Source organism: Leucopleurus acutus (assembly GCF_964270905.1).
Source record: "Leucopleurus acutus genome assembly, chromosome: 1".
In the NCBI taxonomy this organism is placed as follows: domain Eukaryota; kingdom Metazoa; phylum Chordata; class Mammalia; order Artiodactyla; family Delphinidae; genus Leucopleurus; species Leucopleurus acutus.
In genome coordinates, this window is record NC_139142.1 from 65,916,514 (window position 1) to 65,939,134 (window position 22,621).

At 33.7% G+C, this 22,621-nt stretch overlaps 1 protein-coding gene across 2 annotated transcripts in view; it reads right to left on the reverse strand.

The window, feature by feature from the left end:
* Positions 1–2,630: 2,630 nt before the first annotated feature.
* ARHGAP5 (Rho GTPase activating protein 5) overlaps positions 2,631–22,621 on the reverse strand; it is a 73,829-nt gene continuing 53,838 nt past the window's right edge. For both annotated transcript variants that reach the window (XM_082856022.1, XM_082856021.1), the window contains exons 4-7: positions 16,091–16,168; positions 13,192–13,323; positions 11,072–11,177; positions 2,631–5,997 (exon numbers count right to left, since the gene is read on the reverse strand). In XM_082856022.1, coding sequence (XP_082712148.1) covers positions 5,670–5,997; positions 11,072–11,177; positions 13,192–13,323; positions 16,091–16,168 — 644 coding nt within the window. In that variant the 3' untranslated portion in view covers positions 2,631–5,669. The remainder of the gene's footprint in view (positions 5,998–11,071; positions 11,178–13,191; positions 13,324–16,090; positions 16,169–22,621) is intronic.

The following is a 22,621-nucleotide window of genomic DNA, read 5'->3' on the forward strand; positions in this document are numbered from 1 at the left end:
ACTCTATCATACATTATTCCACATGGATAAAACTTGGAAGATCCTAATTCTACTAACCATCTGAGGCAGGGATCAATCAACTCAGCTCTGTGGACCAAATCCAGCCTGCTGCCTTTTTTTTTTATAAACACAGTTTTATTAGAATGCAGTCGTGTTAATTTATTTCTATATTGTTCTGGTTATTTTTGCACCACAGCAGAGTTGAGTAGTGCCAGAGACTGCATGACCTACAAAGTCTAAGACATCTACTGTCTGTCCTTTCACCAAAAAGTTTGCTCACCATGATCATAATTATCTAAGTGGATTTTAAAGTAACTTACAAGTCATTTTGCAATAAAGAATTGGATAGGGACTTGCCTGGTGACGCAGTGATTAAGAATCCGCCTGCCAATGCAGAGGACACGTTTCAAGCCCTGGTCCAGGAAGATACCACATGCCGTGGAGCAACTAAGCCTACAAAGACATTTATTTGGATAAAATGAAATACCAAGAATCTAGAGATAAGGGAAACTAAGAGCTCCAAATTTGAAACTGGTAAGATAGTTTAAAAACTGGTAAGAGGGGGGCTTCCCTGGTGGCGCAGTGGTTGAGAGTCTGCCTGCCGATGCAGGGGACACGGGTTTGTGCCCCGGTCCAGGAAGATCCCACATGCCGTGGAGTGGCTAGGCCCATCAGCCATGGCCGCTGAGCCTGTGCTTCCAGAGCCTGTGGCCTGAGAGGCCACAACAGTGAAAGGCCCGCGTACCGCAAAAAAAAAAAAAAACTGGTAAGGACCTAAAAAATACTAGTTAGGACAGAACATTTAGTGCAAGGTCATAAGAAAATGATCTGGGTGTGTGTGTGTGTGTGTGTGTGTGTATATATATATATATATAAATAATATATACATTATTGATACTATGTATAAAATAGATAACAGAAAAAAAAGAAAATGATCTGGTGAGTACAGATACATAACTAAGTTTGATGAATTAGTAAAGCAATTAGTAAATATATCAATTGCTAATCCAACATCACTTGTGCTGGAATAAGATTTAACACAAAATAGAAATTTGAAAAAATAGGTTTTAACACTAAGGGAATCTTAACTAAGTATCAGATAAACTATTAGAACAAGAAAGCCATTATTAAATAGTTCATAATAAATTTATGAATAAATTTTATGAGGCAAATAAAGCTGAATAGAAAAACTATACTGTGGGAATAAACAAGTATTAGGTCATTTCTAAAGTACAAATTCCTTGACAACTACTTACAGCAGAAGTGTGTATACTGCAGGTCTTGGCACTCTTCTAATGATGAGTAAAAAATAACTAAACCAGAACTGCCAGCACTGCATTACTTTCAAGGTTTATAATTTTATACATTAAACTTAGTTATAACTGAAATCCTACCTTTGACTACCATTGATTAGCTTTTCAAAATCATTCCTACTGCCTGCAAAATTTCTACAGACTAATATTGAACATTTTAAGACTTAAACAATGTGAGAACTGTGGATCCTTCCCACCCAGCGCTACCCCCCAAACACACCCCAAGAGTTAAAACTAATATTGTAAGGGAAAAAAAAATGGCCTCATGCTTATAGGATGATGATGAGGACCAACTGAATAGTGGATATTCCTAAAGTTCCTTAGTTAGTAGATTTTTAACTGCTTTAAAAAGATCATGGTACTTGGATCACATCTAATGATTGGATATTGGATATGAGATGTCATTAATGCTTGTACAGTCTTTTCAACTACACACAGAACCTACCATAACAAATCAATTTTGAAGAGTAGTTCCTTCCCTTATTAAACCTTAGAAAATTTTATTTTCAGACATTTGATAAATTGAAAATGCTAAGAACTTTAACAGTTCAGACACAATAAAAAATTTTAAGTGTCCCATAAAGTTCTGAAACAAATCAGAAATTGTTCAGCCTAAGAATTAAGGAACTTAATTAAAAGGATTAAACTCAAGATAAACAAATACAATGATTCAGGTCAAACTGACCTCACCAGATCCATAGAATCTGACAACATATACCTATAGAAGTTTGACTTAATATTCATAAACCATGAAGAAAATAAAAATATTCTTGTTCAATGTTAGCACCTCTGTTATAAACTAGAATAGCCTTCAAAATATTTTCAGTGGCTCAAAATATGTCTAGCCACAGCTCGAAATTCCAGGTAACATTTGAGTCTTAGAAATCTGTGCAATCCTGTTTTCCTAAACATTTAATTTTCATCTTTATGTATACATCCAGAATAAATTTTAGATCTCCTCTCATGGGTACAGTAAAAGCTCAATAATACACTTCCCTAATAAAATTTTCATCACAATTTTAAAAACATTTTCCTATTTTATGAAAAAATATTAGTTGATTTTTACCAATAAAATGGTAAAATTAGAGGCAACTATAACTTAAAATTACACAGCTTCTTAATGTTTTATTCACAGCATTCTTCATACAGAAGAAGCTTCACTGATATTTAATTTACTGCAGCATCCTGTTGGTGAAGCACAAAATTACATTAATTATAAACGAAGAAACAAAGCACTTTTGACTTTTTAAAATTATATATATATATTTATATCCAGTTGACAAATAGCATCACAATTATTACTGTATAAAAAACTAAAAATCACATGGAAGCTAAGGCCTAAGTTCTTATTCCAATTGTTCCTTTTTGTTCCTATCTAAGAGATATTAGAAATTAAATTGCAGTACCTCAAAAAAAAAAAAGTCTACATTATTTACATACAGTATGGAAAATAAAAGCTGCTTTTTGGCTAAGTTAGATTGCTGCTACCTACATTATTTACATTGTAAATGTTGGAAAAAATAAGCACTACTAACAAATACCATTTCAAATGAAAATATGTTGTGCCTGGAATTTTGTTCTAAAATTAATTGTATATCCTAATAAGTGTTTGTTGAATAGAATTTGACTTCCCATAAATCTACTGAAAATTTGAGAATTCCACTACGCTTCTTTATATTGCTAATCTAGATACTGTTAAGTACAATACTGTAATAATTACAAGCACTGAAGCTTAAATGAAACGATGGCAACATGTGTGTAGATGGAATTTTATTTAAAACTGTAAAATATAATGCCTTAATGTTTACGCATAATTACGAGACTACCTAATATTCTTTTCATCCTTTAAGAAGTTTCATATATGATAGTTCCCTAAACAGTGAAACCTTCCAGTAACTTACCAGAAAAAAGTTTAATCATATTATTGTTTTTAGCATTATTTTTCTAATATTTAAAAACATATCTAAACCCTTGGCAAAAACAAACGCAATCAATTCAGTGTAACAGACTGAGCTTTAAACCGTATTTTAATTTTCAATTAACTGTAACCTATCTGTTAAGTGAACCAAAAGTAGAATTTTAAATGATCCACTATGAAGCTTTTCAAATCAATTATAGAATGCATAGAAAAGTGGAGATAAATTTTTGGGAAGGTGTAAGGTAGTAAATGTGGAAAATGGTAAATGCTAGTTTCAATAACAAAAGTTGTACTAAATGCACATGAAAGTTAAATTAACACAGTATAAAAGAGAATAGCTTAAATAAACTGGGATTCACATATTACAATAGCAAAGTTATGACCAAATGAACTGAAGACATGAACAGTTCTGAAAATTCTCTTTTCAGCCTACTTCCAAAAGAAATAGTCAGGCTTTTTTCCTGTACATAGTTTTGAGCTTTGTCTATACCATATATAGTAGAAAAATAAATTCTTTAGCAACCTAGAAACAGTTTATAAAACTCTTAAAGTTTAATTTTCTTTGCCAGACATGCCGATGTTAAACTGACAGCTATAAATTAAAGCTATATAGACAATAGGTATAAGTAATATAGAACAAGTTAAGAATACTACATTTACCAGATTTTTCTTTTTAAAAATTACTGTACTTTCTTAATTCCTGTGTGCTTTGCAATAGGAATAATAGGGACTTTGTTTTCTTAGAAAAGATAATAACATGTAAGAGTATAACACAAATAAGATAATTTATAATATACATGTACTTCAACAGCAGCCTGGTTCATGTCAACATCTTGATTCTGAAGTTAAAATTAGAAGTACAATACCTAGGACATAACAGTTGGGAAAGACAATATTTATTTTAGGAAAAAATGGAGTAAATCAAACTCTTAGGAGCCTCAAATCTCAAAATCATCTATTTACTACAGTACACATAAGACAACCTTAAAATTGCAGTATGAAGATTACAATGTGGACCAAAGAATTTTTTCTTTACTACACAAAATATAACCTAGCAACAAAAAAAACATTTTTTCCCTTTCTGGGAAAAAACCCGGCATGGTTTGATAATGAACAAATTTTGAATAAAGCCTAACAAAATTTACCTATGCCACTTATTCTGAAAATTTTATCCATAATTTCGTGTTCTGGTTGTAACTTCACTAAAGAAATGTTTAACCTCCAAAGCAGCAGTCATTTACAGCAAATCTGGTACCAACATCAAAGGAAAAACTTGGTTTAAAAAATGGTGCAAAAGCCACTTTGGATTTTAGTACAACATATCACAGAAAAGAATATGAATACAAGTATGCAACTTTATATATACATACTCCAAAGAGGCTGTCAGTACCCAAAGTATTTTTATTGCTATATTAGCAATGGATTTTTGGATATGTTTTTAAGGGCCACATAAAAATAGATTCAAGGGACAGATTTAAATTGAAGTCCTAGATTAAAATGTTTGGTTTAAAGAATTTTCTACAACAAATTTCATGTTTATGTATGAAAAGTTATATAACCTTATATGAAAATGTCATGAAGTATTTTCTACACTATACTAAATGTATTTCCCAAGAGGGAAAAAATTAAAATATCTAAAATATATTAGATTAAGATTACAAGACCATAATAGATCTTTTGAACATGCATCTGTTTACAGAATTAACAGTATACAAGATGTTTGTTTCATCATGGACTATAAAGAAATGAGTTGGTGACAACTATCCTTTGCACAACATTATCAACTCACTTTAGCCACAAGCATGTCCTTGGTATGTGTGTACAAGAAATATATCCATTTACCCCCATCAGATCATCCACAGGTTTACTTAGAAGATGAAGGTGCAGAAATATGTTAAGTGTACTTTTCTTTCTTTCAAACAACATCCCAAGCATGGCATAAGTAGCCTGAAATTATAAAATACTTAACTGGGCTTTTAGTTATCTATACAGACTGATAAAAGTAAATTAAGTCGCTCAAATTAGCACATCAAATAACAAAACCAGCCATAAAGCAGGCTGGAAAGCATTAAATGTTTCATATACGTGAGTTTTTAAATCATTTAATTTCTATAGAAAAATTTTATTCACAATATAATGTGACAGAAAATGCCACAGGAATGATATACTGATTGCAATAAGGTTGCATGCAACAGCAGCTTTGTATTTTATAGCTATTTTTGTTTATAAAAATTAAACCTCTCCAGTCATGCTTATCACATGGTCTTAGATTTGTAATGTAAATGAATAAGGAATACCATATAGTTCAAAGAGAAAATGTTTCATTATTTTGAATGTGAATTATCTGTAAGAAACATGAAGTATACTACTGAACCCTGAAACATGCATGCCTAGATTTGCTTTTGTCCAATTTCAGGCTGTCTGCAATCACTTCCTACTTATATAATACCAAGAGGATCCGTCTGTAACTGTGGTTGTATCAGCTGAGGTTGCAATGGTGGTGGTAACTGAAGCGGTACCATTGGTTCCACCAACTGTCCCGGGTTTGAAGGTGGTGGAGGAGCCACAGTGTTCGCAGTTTCCACAATTTCTCCATTGTAAAAGAAAAACTGACACTGTTGAATGAATGTTTCAACAACAGATTGATGGATCTTGGTGGTAGACAGAAACTCTCGATTTTCAAAATCAGGTCTCATCAAAGTTGGCCAAAAACAGATGGATAAGTTGTCTGCTGTCATTAGGTTGACTTTATTATGCTGACTGACCCTGAAATTATGATAGGAAAAAAAAAATTAGAAACCAGTCAAAACTCATTGCAATTAAAGAATCTGAGAGCTGGATATTATTTCAGATGATTTGGTTTTACCTTTTTTAAAAATCTTAACTTCAAATTTAAAACATTTTCCTGCTTGTGCATTCCATGTTCAACTACATTCTAATAACAGAAAAAAGCAGTAAAATCCATTCCTTATGAGAACCAAAGATGGTTTTTACTTTGGAAAAACTATCATATCCTCCAACCGGGAGACTTTTCAACTTTCAAAAAACTCAAGTTTCTAGTATTCCAAAAAACAATCTTTTTAATCATTAACTACCTTGTACATCGTTACAAATTTAATTTCAATGACAACAGTTCACAAAGCAAATTCTACCTTAAAATTCTTTTGATCTGACAATAAATAATTTACAAACGACCATATGTTAACTATTTTGCATCCAGTCTTTTAAATATGTGAGCAAGCACTACTACCATTGTCTGTAATAAGCAAGAAACATAAGAAGCAAATCTTGAATTTTAACTCAAAATTATTAAATTGGGAGGAAAGTTTAGGTATTTTATCCAATCCTCTCATTCACACATGAAGAAACAGCCCAATATGCAAGGTAGCAGGAAAATTTTTTATTTGAATTTGTATATCAAAAAATTAAAAATCTAAACCAAAGGACCCACACCCCCAAACACAGGAGTTACTCATCTGAGGTAAAATAAGTGCTCTAAAAACATGTGTTCTGTGGTAAAAGTTATTACTATTTGTTAAGAAACTAAATTAGAATATTCAGAATAAAGTCAATCTCTGTTAAAATATAGTGTATAGAGGGGCCCAGTCAGGTGTGTCTATGTGGTAGTCAAGTATAGGTTCTGAAAATACCCATAGATTTGAAAGACATGAATATGGGCATCAAATCTAATTGTTGAGTCAAAAAGTACAAAGGAAAGGTAGCAAATCAGTTAGATGAGGGTGGTCAGGGTCCTTGAAGAGGTAATGTTTGAGTTGAGCCAAGGGTGATGGGTGTTAGTAAAACAGTAGGAAGAAAGAGTAATTTAGTCACAACAGTGGTTCTCAGATACTACAAAGCTATAGTAATCAAAACAGCGTGGTACTGGCACAAAATCAGACATATGGATCACTGGAACACAAGAGAGAGCCCAGAAACAAACCCACACACCTATGGTCAATTAATCTTTGACAAAGGAGGCAAGAATATACAATGGAGAAAAGACAGACTCTTCAGCAAATGATGTTGGAAAAGTTGGACAGCAGTATGTAAATCAATGAAGTTAGAACACTCTCACATCGTATACAAAAATAAATTCGAAATGGCTTAAAAATTTAAATATAAGACATGACACCATAAAACCCCTAACAAACATAGGGAAAACATTCTCTGACATAAATCGTAGCAATGTTTTCTCAGGTCAGTCTCCCAAGGCAACAGAAATAAAAGCAAAAATAAACAACTGGGACCAAATCAAACTTATAAGCTTTTGCATAGCAAAGGAAACCATAAACAAAATGAAAAGACAACCTACGGAGAGAAAATATTTGCAAAGGATGTGACTGACAAGGGGTTAATTTCCGAATACACAAACAGCTCAGTATCAAAAAACAAACAACCTAATCAAAAAATGGGCAGACCTACATAGACATTTCTCCAAAGAAGACATACAGATGGCCAAGAAGCACATTTAAAGATATTCAACATCACTAGTTATTAGAGAAATGCAAATCAAAACTATAACGAGACACCATCACAGACTGCTCAGAACGGCCACCATCAAAAAGTCTACAAATAATAAATGCTGTAGAGGCTGTGGAGAAAAGGGAACCCTCCTACACTGTTGTTGGGAATGTAAATTGGTGCAGCCACTATGGAGAACAGTATGGTGGTTTCTTAAAAAACTAAAAATAGAGTTGCCATATGATCCAGCAATCCCACTCCTGGGCATATATCCAGAAAAGATGAAAGCTCTAATTTGAAATGATATATGCACCCCAATGTTCACAGCAGCACTACTTACAATAGCTAAGACATGGAAGATATGGTGTGTATGTATGTATATATATAGAGAGAGATAGATAGATAGATAGATATACACACACACACACACAATGGTATATTGCTCAGCCACAAAAAAGAATGAAATAATGCCATTTGCAGCTACATGGATGGACCTAGAGATTATCATGTTAAGCAAAGTAAGGCAGAAAGAGAAAGATAAATACCATATGATATCACTTATATGTGGAAATCTAAAAAAAAAAATGATACAAATTAACTTATTTACAAAACAGAAACAGATTCTCACAGACACAAAAAACAAACCTATGGTTACCAAAAGTGAAAGGGTGTGTGGGGGATAAATGAGGAGTTTGGGATTAACAGATAAACACTACTATATATAAAATAGATAAACAATACTGTATAGCACAGGAACTATATTCAATAGCTTTTAATAACCTATAATGGAAAAGAATCTAAAAAAAGAATATATATAACTGAATCACTTTGCTGTACACCTGAAAACTAACATGACATTGTAAATCAACCATACTTCGATAAAAAAGCAAACAAACACGATTCTCAGTGTGTATCAGAACTTCCTGGAGGGCCTGTTAAAACAGATTGATAAGTATGTCTGGGGTGGGGCCTGATAATTTGCATTCCTAACAAGTTCCCAGGTGATGCTGATGCTGCTGCTTTGAGGACTGAATTTTGAGAAAGACTGAGGCAGTCATGTTAAGATGTGATAAGGGACCAGGCACAAATTGATACTTTCGGTTAAGTCCTATTAGTTTAATACAGTGGCACTTGGTGTTGCACGGTGGAAAAGGAAAGGAGATTTAACAGAGTAAGTTAGAACTAGGCCACTTAATGATAAACAATTTAGATTTTTTTCCTTTAGGATGTAAGTGATCTTTACACAAAGAGCTTTTAGAAAGATCATTCTGGCATCAGGATCAAGGGAGAATCAAGAAGAAAAATAGGCAGAGAGAGAGCTCAATGACAAACTAGAGTTTCCTAAATGAGAAATGATAAAATTTAAACTAAAGCAGTGGCAGAGGAATGAAAAGGAAAACTAATCAGGAGAAAAAACTAATTTGACACAATAACTCACTGAATATGGAAGGTGAGAGAAAATACATCCAAAGAACAGCTCCATGGATTAATTTTTGCAATCTGTCAATCACCCAATATATATTTATCATTTATTTCCTATACTGGAATGTAAAGTTCCATGAAATGTGATTATTTACTGCTATGTCTGTATAGGGTTTACAAGAGTACCTGGCACAAAGAGTACATCCATTATAATCAATAGTTGAGTGTTTGTTCTAAAATTTAAGTCTGATGATACTATTTCTCTGTTCTACTCTCTAGTGGCTCCCCATACCATTCAGAGTAACAGTCATGCAATGCTTTTTTCATTGACAAAGTCTTGCTCCCCACCCCACCCCCCATAAATGTCAGCTGAACTCAACAGTGCACTTAGTGATAGACATGAAAGCAACCTCCTTGTCAGTAAAATATTTTGAGGACTAAAACTAATCAATAGGCTAAACTCTGGGTAGTACTGCCCTATCCTTCACTCTGCTCAAACCACACAGGCCTTTTTGCTGTTCCTCAACATGCCAAATATGCCTGTCATTAACTGTTGTATCACTGGAGTCAAACACAGTTAAGTGTCTTAATATAACATTGATGGTGGGCCAGCACTGTGATTCTTTGCATATGCTCTTCCCTTTGTCTCTTTTCCCTATTGTTTTTAATAAAGTCCAATTCTTGTTTCAGCACTTTAATCAGGCAATACAATAATATGTTCATATACCATCCCTACATTCCATATTGGGTAAGGTCTCCTGTAGTGCCCTGTACACATCTGTTAAATCATGAACCACGTTGCATGGTAATTTTCAAAAGAGGAAATTCCACTAATTATACTGCAATACTATGTATGTTGGTATTTTCTCACAGACGGAGACCCCAGAGAAGAGTTACTAGAAGTGCTAATATAATTTTATGCTACATTGATAACAACAAAAAAACTTTAAACACTGCTTAATACTCTCTTTTAAGAGGTATAGACTGAAATGTATTTGTTTTGGACACTGACATTATTAGTTAAAAAAAACCAAACCTCAGTTCGTTAAAATGTTAGTAGAAAATACTGTGAAGAGTAGACTTTTGAAAAATGTAGTACAAATACTAATAATTCTATTCAGTCTCAATAACAACTTTGTGAGCTATTATTCTTCTCATTCTTATAGTTGAGAAAAATCAAGACTTAGGCAGGGTGAAGTATTTGTCCAAAGCCACAGAACTAAAAATGTTTCAAAGCCAAGCCTATTTAATTCCACAGTCTTGAGCTTTACGTTATTATACAATATTAATATTGCCTTTCATTTAAGAAATGGTGTTGGGAAGAGTATCTTTATAGAAAAAAGTATAAACTTGAAGCTTAACATATTTAAGGCTTTTGATATAGGATTAATGTCCTGCATTTCAGTCACAGTCAAGGTGGATAGTAATATGAATTCAAGTTTCTAATAAAATTTCACTATGAAGAATATCCAAACAAAACAAGCAAGATACACAAAAGAGACACAGTACAAAAGAAGAGGCAATTAAACCACTTAATAAAACTTGGATTCTAGTTATAAGATGTGTCACTTGAGCATATGATTTCTCTCTTTAAACCTCAACCTTTCCAACTTCAAATAGGTTGATCTGGTTAATTATCTAAGTGTCATTTCATAACTAAAATTCTAAGACTCTATAGAAGAGAATTGTTAAAGAACAGCAGTGACAAAAAAAAAGTACTCACCACACTTATTATTTATATAATCATGTTAGATACTAAAAGGGTCATATACCTTTCTTTAAACAAGTTGATGAAAAATCTATTTTAAAAATACAGAAAAACTAATTTAGAGAACCAAAATTGAACTGCATGTTTAAATTAGTCTCTCTTTCTCTATTCTATGATCACCCAATTTATAAAGTTACGTGTTTGAAATCCGTAGTGCATTTTATTTGCAAAAACGAAAAATAAAAATACCTGTTTAGATGTGTTATTACATATCTGAATACATCATAGTTAACAGGATGAAATTTCTTAACAATTTCTTTCAGTGCATGAAGACGTTCTGTTTTATCCGGGATTTCTGTAAAATTAAAGTAGCGAGGAATTTGTGTGAAACACAAGCATTAAAAAATATTGATAAAGCTTCCTGCTATGCTTATTGTATGAGACAATCAAGAATGTATATAAAGCATATCAGGAGAGGGAAACAAAAACAAAGAAAATGTTGTAAAGAGCCTGCTAATAAACAGACTACCATCTATTTACAATAGCCTCTCACAAGTAAAGCTAATAACTGAAGATCAAAGTAACCTGGGGGTGGTAAAATAGGAAATGGTATATTAGTAATTTCTCTAAGCAACTTATATAACTAGATACTGATTTAGAATTAACTGATTACTTACAAATCTGTTAGGCTCTTAATATTCATGCTACAGATAGTAAGTATTTTAGGCTTTGTGGGTGAAACTACTCAACTCTGCAGTGGTACAAAAGCGGCCACAGACAATATGTAACTAGAGTGACTGTGATCCAACAGAACTTTAAAAATCTGAATTCATATAATTTTAGTATTTCATAAAATTTTATTTTAATATTTTTTCAACCATTTAAAAATGTAAAAAAACATTCTTAGCTTGCAAGCCTTCTGAAAACTGATGGCACGCTAAATTTGGCCCACAGGCCAGTTTGCCAACACCTGATTTAAAGCATTATACTTATTTATAATCCACTTAGCTTATAAAACATTGTTCTTCACAAGTAGCACAAGCAGTACAAGCATTTAGCTCAGTTACTTTCCAAATTTACACAAATTATGAAACAGGATAACTGAAATGTGGCTCTGCTGTAAATGGGAGAGGACAGAGTGCCTTACTGCTCTGCTCTTCCTCATTCAGTTCATTCTTCTAAAATAACAATGGATTCCTCTGGAGGAGGCCAGTCTGCCAACCAACTCATGGTAGTACACTAAGTACTAACAAATTTCTCATTTGCCACATATTACTTCTAAATCAGCCCTCAATATTTCCTAAGTAGGGAAGTTCTGAGGCTATTGTTCATGGCCAAAACGTAAGAAAATCTAAGCTATCGATTGGACTATTTTCCTAGTTTTCGTATGAGAGAATGTATAAGGCAACTGCATCTTATGACAATATACTGAAGTGGATTTCAATGAAAAGAAAATTAACTGAGAACTTTAACAATAAGTATTATAAGTAGTCTCATGCTACAGAGCTTGAAGACTTGTAATCAAAAGGAAATATTAAAGAGAAATATTTAGAAACTACATTAAATTTAGCCATTGAGAACACAATGTGGATTAAGCACTAGGTTACCTGATACTCAAATAGACCTTTGGTCTCATTTTCCAGATAACAAATGAGTATTTGATTCATAGAAACATCTGGATGAATGATGATGCCAAGTAGGAATCAATACTGAATGAGTACCCATTTTCCTGTCTTTTTCAAAAACTGAATTAAGACATGAGGCCAAAGTTAATTTCTTTGACTTAAAAAATATTTATATACACATGTGTACAGACCATACACAGGTTAATATGTTACTAAAGTACATTACAGATACATTCATTTGAAGACTTAATTTCTTTTTTTTTTTTTTTTTTTGCAGTAGGTGGGCCTCTCACTGTTGGGGCCTCCCGTTGCGGAGCACAGGCTCTGGACGCGCAGGCTCAGCGGCCATGGCTCACGGGCCCAGCCGCTCCGCAGCATGTGGGATCTTCCCGGACCGGGGCACGAACCCGTGTCCCCTGCATCGGCAGGCGGACTCTCAACCACTGCGCCAGCAGGGAAGCCCAAGACTTAATTTCTTTTTCTTACAATGCCTTTGAGTTTGAATTAAAAACACAAATCTCAAACTTCTAGTATAATGATCTAACTTCTAAGAGCACCTAGTCATCTGGGAGCCTAGATAAAACTATTTATTTAAAGGGAAAGAGCTTTAATAAACAGTTCTAGAAGCTGAATTTTTATTAGCTACATATTCTAGTGCATGACTGATTTTAACACAAAGCAATCAATGTACAAACCCCACTATCATCATCCCTCTCAAAAACAAAAAAGGAGGCTTTTACTTACTTGCTGCTTCCAATAGCTCTGGATGAAGAGAATATGGAATTAAAGGATCTGGTAGATCTGCAAAGAAAGCTTTAAGAGCTCCAGCTACAGCATTTACTGTTACTTCCATTGATACTAGACTGATATTATGATCTATAAGACAAAAATAAAAATTAAAAACTATAATAAATTTAAATTTATTACAGGAGAAGTAAGTTAAAGGGATACTTGTAGATCCAAAGACATTTAAGTCTTCTCATGGACCACCTTTCTTCACAGGCTGATTCATCCCTCCCCCATTGTTTTAATATAATTTTGCCTGACAAACTATAGATAAGGAAAGAGAAAACCAAGTAAGAAGCATTTTCTGTGACAATAAAAAAATGCTATTAGGCTTGTCAGTATATGAGACATCTCTCTTCTTTTGAAACATTCTGTTCACATAAGCTATTTAAAAGAGGCCATAAGGAAGCAGAAAGACAAAAGATAGGAATCATGCATATAAATTCAAGTTTTGATGGATGATGGATGTTCACTAAACTTACTGTGGTAATCATTTCATGATATATGTAAGTCAAATCATTATGTTGTACACCTTATACAGTACTGTATGTCAATTATTATCTCAATAAAACTGGAAGAAAAAACAAAATCACTATACCTCATGGAGTATGCTTAACTGGACATAAAAGGGGTAAAAGGCGAACACTATTTTATTGTTTCAATATACATTATTATTCTCACATCGCAGGACCACTTTTGTGTGTTTTTTCTACAATATTATACTGCAAGCCAATATAAATTGTAATCTACAGTATAAATCTACTAGTTCCCTGGTGGGGAAATTATACTTAAAAAATTTTAATATAAAACACTTTAAACACTTATCAGTGAAGTTCTGACTTAAAAAATAAGAATGTAACATATTAAAGGTATATCATAAGGGTAATTTGCTATTAAAAAAGTAACATTTTCCTTATTATAAATACAATGAATATTTATAATAAAAAATTACTCCCATAACCAAGAGATAATCACTGTTTATACTTTAGCATGTTTCCTTTCAGCCCTTTTCTGCTCATTAAAAAAAATATATATAGATAGATAGATTTTATATTGGATTTAATTTTTAAGGCATTATCCAAGGTTAATAAAATTTCACAAGCAACTTTTAAAAACTTTTTGAGGGGGCAGGTAACATTTCATTGTAATTTCAAACTTGCAGAAAATTTGCAAGAATAATAAAAATACAAAGAACTCACATATATCCTTAACCAAGAATCACCAATCCTTACATTCTGCCCTACATAAACAATTCTAATGGCTACAAAACATTCTCCCAGATATAAAAATTTACATAATATTCTATTACTGAACATTCAGATTTATTTCATTTAAAAATATTATAAAGATGTTATGATAACAACTTTTATGTACTAAAGCTTAGGTCCTTAGGCAGGCTATATTCCTTGTAATAACAGCTACCCAGTGAACATTTAACATGGTGCCTGGCACAGAAAACTCATTATATGCATTATCTCATTATTCCTCAGTTACTCTTATCACTCCCATTCTAGATATGAAAAAGTTGAGATTTAGAAAGGTTAACCTCCCTAGGCCACAAAGACAGTAAGTGGCAGAACCAGAAAACAAAACCAGAAACTCTAATTCAAGAGGCCCTGGTACTGACGACTACTCTTCCTTCATTACCTGAAGTGAAATTGTACCAATTTGCTAAAGTCTAAACAGTTCTTCTAACAATTTTTTTTTAAATGAAATACCATGCAATAATGTATGGTATTTGAAATATCATGCAATAATGAAATACCAGTCTTTCAAAGCAAGGCACACACACGAACACCCCACCCACCACTCAACTTTACCATTTACCACTCAACATTTTACCATTTCAACACATATAATCTTCATTATTTTATACAGCTATCTAGTATTCTACTTGTAAACAGGATTGGTCCCCCTACCTTTAAAACAAAATACAAACAATGCTGCAATAAATATCTTGGTATGCTTACACAAAGACTTTTGTAACATAAGTATTTACAAATAGAATTTCTCCAACAAAGCTACCTGAAGCACCCATAACCAACAGCATACAACATACCTGCTTGCCTACACTCTACCAACAATCCTTTCCACTCACATAATAAAATAAATACAACCTTTTTGTTTTAATTTTTATTTCTTTATAACTGACAGAGGTTGAGCATATTTTCATATATTTGTTGGTTGCTTTCTTCTGATATGAATTGCTTAATCTAGCAAAGAAATTCCACAGTCACACCAAGTTTACAGTTTGTCCCCTGATTCTGTTTGCTTTATACACTATTTCATACAGAAGTTTTACATTTTTAGGCAGTCTAGTTTATCATCTTGTTCATGCTTTCTAGGTTTCATGTCAAGTTTAGGCCTCTCCCTACTCCAAGATTATAAATATATTCACTCGTTTTTCTCCCTAGAACTTAGTTTTCATTTTTTGCATTTAAACCTTTGATCTCATACAGATTTCCTTTAATATGAGTAGGAAATTCAGCTTTTTGAAACTTCCTAATGGTTAGTTGGCCCAGTATCATGAAGGAAAAAAACAACCTTTTAAATCACAACTTTAAATAGGTGCAATCTGTGATATACAAAGATGATGATGCATCATAACTCAATTTATTGCTTCTCTAATTCTGGTAATGGATTTATAGCTCTCCCATTTGTTGACTGTGGTATCTGTTCCATTAAATACTTCCAATACTACTTCAAAACTTTCTCCCCTAAACATCCATATTCTTAGGAGGTTTTCATATGAAATTTCAATGAGGGAAATAATAAAACAATGATTTTATTTTATCTTCTATAATTATCTTACCTTGATCAAATATATATAAAAATATATCTATAATTATCTTCTTACCTTGATCAAACTGCTTCTGAATATTGTCTTGATCAGTTTTGTTCCCACTAACACGGTACAGTCCTTCAGTACATAATCCTAAAAGAATAAAGAAATAAATAGACTTTTACACATGAATATATAGCTATAACAAAGAATTTACTTAACCTTATGTACATCTTAGTGACTTAGAAAATATGGTGGTAAAATATTTTTAAGAATAAAATATTCTTGAGCATTTCATTTAAAGTAAGTTCTTAATGGACTACCTTAATTTTAAACCATTTAGCCTACCCAGTTCCATGTAAAATAAGATACATTTCTTCCTAGTCCACTAAACACAGCTAAAATTCCTAAGTGCAATATATTAAAAACGTCAAAAGACTCTGAAAGGTGGAGAGAAAGTGAATTTGAATAGCAACCACAGAATTTGAAGAACAACACAGTGAGTTCCCTGGGTTTTCCTTTTGCTTCTTACGTATCTTAGACCAGGCAACAGAGAAGCCTGCAACCCAAAAGTACCAATGGGCACAGGCAAAAAAATAAAAATAAAAACAAAACACCACTCAGAAAACCAACAAGAAAAGCCAGTTCTCTCTAGTGAAAGGATTGGGAAAGGTGCAGACTAGGAAGCAAAAACATTTTTTACTGTTACTGCCCTACTACAGCCAAACACCATGGAATCCACTCCTCCTCATCCACATCAGTGGAACCAAGTAGGGAGACTAGAATTCTACCTCTGCCAGCAGTAACAAAGGTGCCCCTTCCCCTCTCTAGAGTGTCAGCAAGGACTGAATGGCAAGTCTGAACTTCTACTACCACCTTGAGGTAAGAGGTACCCTCCCCTCTTCACCATGGTAGTCAACAGAGGCTGGTAGAGATCAAGTGGGGAGGGGAGTCCAATCTTCCAGCCCCACTTTGTAGTAATGAGGCAGCTGCACTTCCCCTGCCTGGTGCAGTGTCAGAGGAGGCCTGCTAAAATAGATTTAAATAAGATCCAAAGTTTCACAGCATACTATCCAAAATGTCTAGAATACAATAATAATAAAACTAAAATCATTCATCATTCCAAGAACCAAGAAAGTCTCAACCTGAATGAGAAAAAACAATTAACAGACACCAATACAAAGATATCAGTTGTGGAATTATCTGACAAGGATTTTAAAGCATCATAAAACACTTCAGTGAACAATTATAAACACACTTGAAACAAACTTCCCAATAGAAAGTTTTAGCAAAGAAACAGAAATATAAGGAGGAACTAACTGGAAATTTTAGAACTAGAAATACAGTAACAGAAACAACAAATTCACTGAATGGGATCAATAATAGAAAAGTGATGACAGAGTAATGATAATGAATAAATGAACTTGAAGACAAATCAGTAGAAATTACCCAATCTAAAGAAATTAGACTAAAAAAAAATGATGAGCCTCAGGGATTTGTGGGACAATAACAAAAGATCTAATATTTGTGTCATCAGCCAAAAACCTATCTCTATGTTCAATGGGAAGTTTCTGAAAGCACTTCTGAAAGAGACTCCATTTGATAAGGCATTGTATTGTTCTGATCCCAAGGAGAAAAAAAGAATCAACAGAAACGCAGAATTTGTCAAATTTATTCCTGGACAAATGTCAAGGTGCTTGTATGGGACAATATGTTAATTCTAATTTTTTATATTCAGAAATTCATGGTCATAAAGGTAGCAAAAATCCACTGATAAAAGTGTCAAAGTTATTAAATCCAAAGTTTTAACTTCAGTGAAGCATGGCAGACACCACCAAATAAACAAAATTATTATCATCTACAGTGGGACAAAATAACATCCTATCCCAACAGATATGATGCACTTAGAAGGATACAACATTACTTTGGTGGTATTTCTAACAAAAATGCATAATTTGAATCTAATAATGAGGAAACAGTAACCTCAAATTGAAGGAGAAAGAAAAAGTTCATTTGTACAGTAAAATGCCAACCAATAAATATACAAAAAATGAGAGACTAAAAAAAAATCATCAACGGAAGCTAAAACTAGTGGCTGAAAGTCTGATAGTCTCAAAGTCAAGAAAAACAAAAGAAGCTGAGCAACTCTCCCAAACTAAAGGTGTTAAAAACGACATGATTACTAAAAGCAGTGCCCATAGATTAGATCCTGAAGTGTCTGCCTAATAAAGAATTAAAAACACCCAAAATGTCAATAATGCTGAGGTTGAGAAACCCTGACATAGTGATAAGCATTTATTTGCTAAATGAAAATTATAAGGTGCTTAATCATCCATGATAAAAAATCTTGCCTTCCATTCACTAATAAATGAGTGACTTTAAAAAAAAAAAAGAAGAAGCCAACTCAATTATCTAGATGTGAATTATACAAGTTTAACTTTGACTTAAATCACCCAAAGTATCTATCCTGGGCCTCCAAGTAATATATAGGTATTAAAAATCTATACCAATATTCCAAAACTAAATTTAAAATATGTTTGAACCAAATATCATCACCCCTTTTTCCTTCATTAGAAAGGTAACTAATCCTTACACTACACAGAACTCTTGATATCTGAAGTTCTAAAATGGTCTAAGTTCTCTTTGAGTTGCTAACAGATTCAAGAGTTTCACTGAAGTCATAAAACAGATTACAAATGGTAAAGGAGAAGTAAGGTGTGTAGATAATCCACAAATTAGATTAATAAGTCCATGGGAAGTGACATCAGCAAAAGAGATAGAGAAAGGAATTTTGGGGCTTGGTTCCCCCATAAAAGCAACTAATGAGCAGCCAAAAAGTATCAGAATCAACTTCTGCAGAACCTCTGGAATCTAGTAAAAAAATTACAACCACCATTAGAAGGCTTGCTGAAGAAAGAAGATTTAAGCTGCCCACCTACCATTCCCGGTGCCACTCTAGACGGGCAACAACCATAAGGAAGGCAGCCTGCACTCTGGGTTTAGGTTTCAAGTGCCAGAGGGAGCAACACAGATCTTATTCTCAAAGAACTGTAGTTGCATATTTTGACCTGTCTGGTGGCTCCCAGAAGAAAGAGCACAAGGGCTTACCTATGTTTCACTATGTTAAAATATTCAAAACCTCTTATTTTCAACAAAAAAATTAAGAGGCATGGAAAGAAGCCAGTATGGCCCATTGTAGAAAAAAAAGAAATTAATAGAAACTGTCCATGAGGAAACCCAGTCACTGTACTTACTAGACAAAGACTTTAAATCAATCTTTAAAGGTGCACAAAAAGCTACAGGAAACCATGAACAAAGAACTAAAGAAAACCAAGAGAATGATGACTTAACAAATGAAGAATATCAATAAATACAGAGAAATTATTAAAAGAACTAAAGAGAAAATCTGGAGCTGTAAAGTATAATAACTAAAATGAAAAATAAACTATAGAGGTTTAACAGCAGATTTTAGCAGGCAGAAGAAACAATGAACTTAAAGACTGGTTAATTGAGATCATCCAGTCTAGCGAGCAGAAAGAGGAAAGAATGAAGAAAAATGAACAGAGCCAAAGAGACTTCTGGGACTCCATCAAGCATACCAACACTAGCATAAAAACTTTCCCAGAGGGGAAAAGGAGAAAGAAGAATATCTGAAAAAATAATGGCTGAAAACTTCCAAATATGAAAAAGAAACCTACAAATCTATACATGAAGTTCAATGAACTGAAAACAGGATAAACTCAAAGAGACCTACATAGGACAAAGGAAATAATAAAAAGTAAAATGGATATAAACAAAATAAAAAGTAGAATACAAAAATAAAAAGGTAGAAAAACAGAATCAACAAGGATGTTTGCTTTCATTACTTCCAATAAACACTGTACTGGAGTTCTAGCTAGATTAGGCAAGAAAAAGAAATAAAAGGAATCCAAAGCATAAAAAAATTAAGTAAAATTAGTCCTAATTGCTGATGAAAATACTTACTAAATATAAGAACTGACACCATAAAACTCTTAGAAAAAAACACAGGAGTACATTTTCATGTCAATGGGTTTGGCAATGGATTCTTAGATACAGCACCAACACATGAGAAACAAAATAAAGATAAATTGGATTTCAACAATATTGAAAACTTTTGTGCATCAAAGGACATTATCAAGAAAGACAACCTATAAGATGGGAGAAAATATTTGCAAATCATTTATCTGATAAGGGTCTAGTACCCAAAGAAACTCAAAGCTTTCCCACTACGATCAGGTACAAGGCTAGGATGTCCCCTCTCACCATACCTTTCAACATCTGGTTGAAAGTACTGGAAGTTCTTGTACTTGCTAAAGCAATAAAAGGAAATCAAAGGTATACAAATTGGGAAAGAAGACATAAAACTATCATTTTTCACAGATGACATGATTGCCTATGTAGAAAATCTATCTGCCAAAAAAATCCTTGAACTAGTAAGTGATTATAGCAAGGTTGCAGGATACAAAAATCAACTTATTCCCTTATATACCAAGGAATAAATGGACCTTGAAATTAAAAACACAATACCACTTACATTAGCATGTCCCAAAATGAAAATTTTCTAACAAATATGTACAAGATCTATATAAGAAAAACTACAAAACGGATGAATGAAATCAAAGAACTAAATGCAACTGACCCTTGAACAATGCAGTAGTTCATCCATGTATAACTCATAGTTGGCCCTCTGTATCCACTGTTGCTCCACATCCACGGATTCAACCAACCATGGATTGTGTAGTACTATAGTATTTACTATTGAAAAATATCCAGGTATAAGTGGACCCACGCAGTTCAAACCCACGTTGTTCAAGGGTCAACTAACTGTAAATGGAGAGATATAACATGTTCATGGAAAGGAAGACAAAATAGTCAGGTTGTCAGTTCTTCCCAACCTGATCTACAGATTCAATGCAACCCCAATCAAATTCCCAGAAAATTATTCTATGGTTATCAACAAACTGATTCTAGAGTTTACATAGAGAGGATAAGACTTAAAGCCAAGACAATATTTAAAGAGAACAAAGTTGGAGGATTGACGTTACATGACTTTAAGATTTACTATAAAGCTACAGTAATCAAGACAATATGGTATTGAGGAAAAAAGAGGCAAATATTCAATAGATCAATGGAACAGAGTAGAGAGCCCAGAAATAAACACCCATTAACAGTCAACTAATCTTTGACACAGGAGCAAAGGCAATAAGAACAGAGCAAAAACAGTCTCTTCAACAAACGGTGCTAGAAAAATAGGACATTCATATGCAAAAGAATGAATCTAGACACAGACCTACACCCTTGACAAAATGAACTCAAACTGGGGACTTCCCTGGTGGTCTAGTGGTTAAGAATCTGCCTTCCAATGCAGGGGACGTGGGTTTGATCCCTGGTTGGGGAACTAAGATCCCACACGCCGTGGGGTAACTAAGTCCACACACCGCAACTACTGAGCCCGCGCACTCTGGAGCCTGCATGCCGCAACTACTGAGCCTGTGTGCCACAACTAGAGAGAAGCCTGCACGCCGCAACGAAGAGCGAGCATGTGTGCCACAATGAAAAGATCCTGCATGCTGCAACTAAGATCCGACGCAGCCAATTATATATATATATATATATATATATATATATATATATATATAAAATGAACTCAAAATGGATCACAAACTTAAATGTAAAACAGAGAGCTATAAAATTCCTAGAAGACAACATAGTAAAAAACCTAGATGACCTTGGCTACAGTGATGCCTTTTTAGATAAAGACACAATCTGTGAAAAAAATATTGATAAGCTGGACTTTGTTAAAATTAAAAACTTCTGCTCTGTGAAAGACAACATCAAGAGAATTAGAAGACTAGTCACAGACTGGGAGTAAATATTTACAAAACACACATCTGGTAAAGGACTGTTATCCAAAATATACCAAGAACTCTTAAAACTCAGTAATAAGAAAACAACTCCAGGGCTTCCCTGGTGGCTCAGTGGTTGAGAGTCCGCCTGCCAATGCAGGGGACACGGGTTCATGCCCCGGTCTGGGAAGATCCCACATGCCGTGGAGCGGCTAGGCCCGTGAGCCATCGCCTCTGAGCCTGCATGTCCGGAGCCTGTGCTCCGCAACGGGAGAGACCACAACAGTGAGAGGCCTGCATACCACAAAAAAAAAAATAAAAGAAAAAAAGAAAACAACTCCATTGTAAAATGGGGCAAAGACCTTAACAGATACCTTATCAAAGAAGATCTATAGATGGCAAATAAACATATAAAAAGATGCTCCACATCACACGTGACTAGGGAATTGCAAGTTAAAACAACAATGAGATACCACTATTAGAATGGCCAAAATCTAGAACACTGACAACATCAATTGCTGACAAGGATGTGGAGACCAGGAACTCTCATTCAATGCTGGTGGGAAAGCAAAATGGTACAGACACTTTGGAAGACAGCTTGGTAGTTTCTTAACAAAACTAAATGTCCTCTCCACACTTCTACTGCCAGGGGACTGGGTTCGATCCCACAAGCTGTGCAGTGTGGACCAAAAAAAAAAAAAAAAAAACCCCAAAAAACAAAACTAAATGTACTCTTACC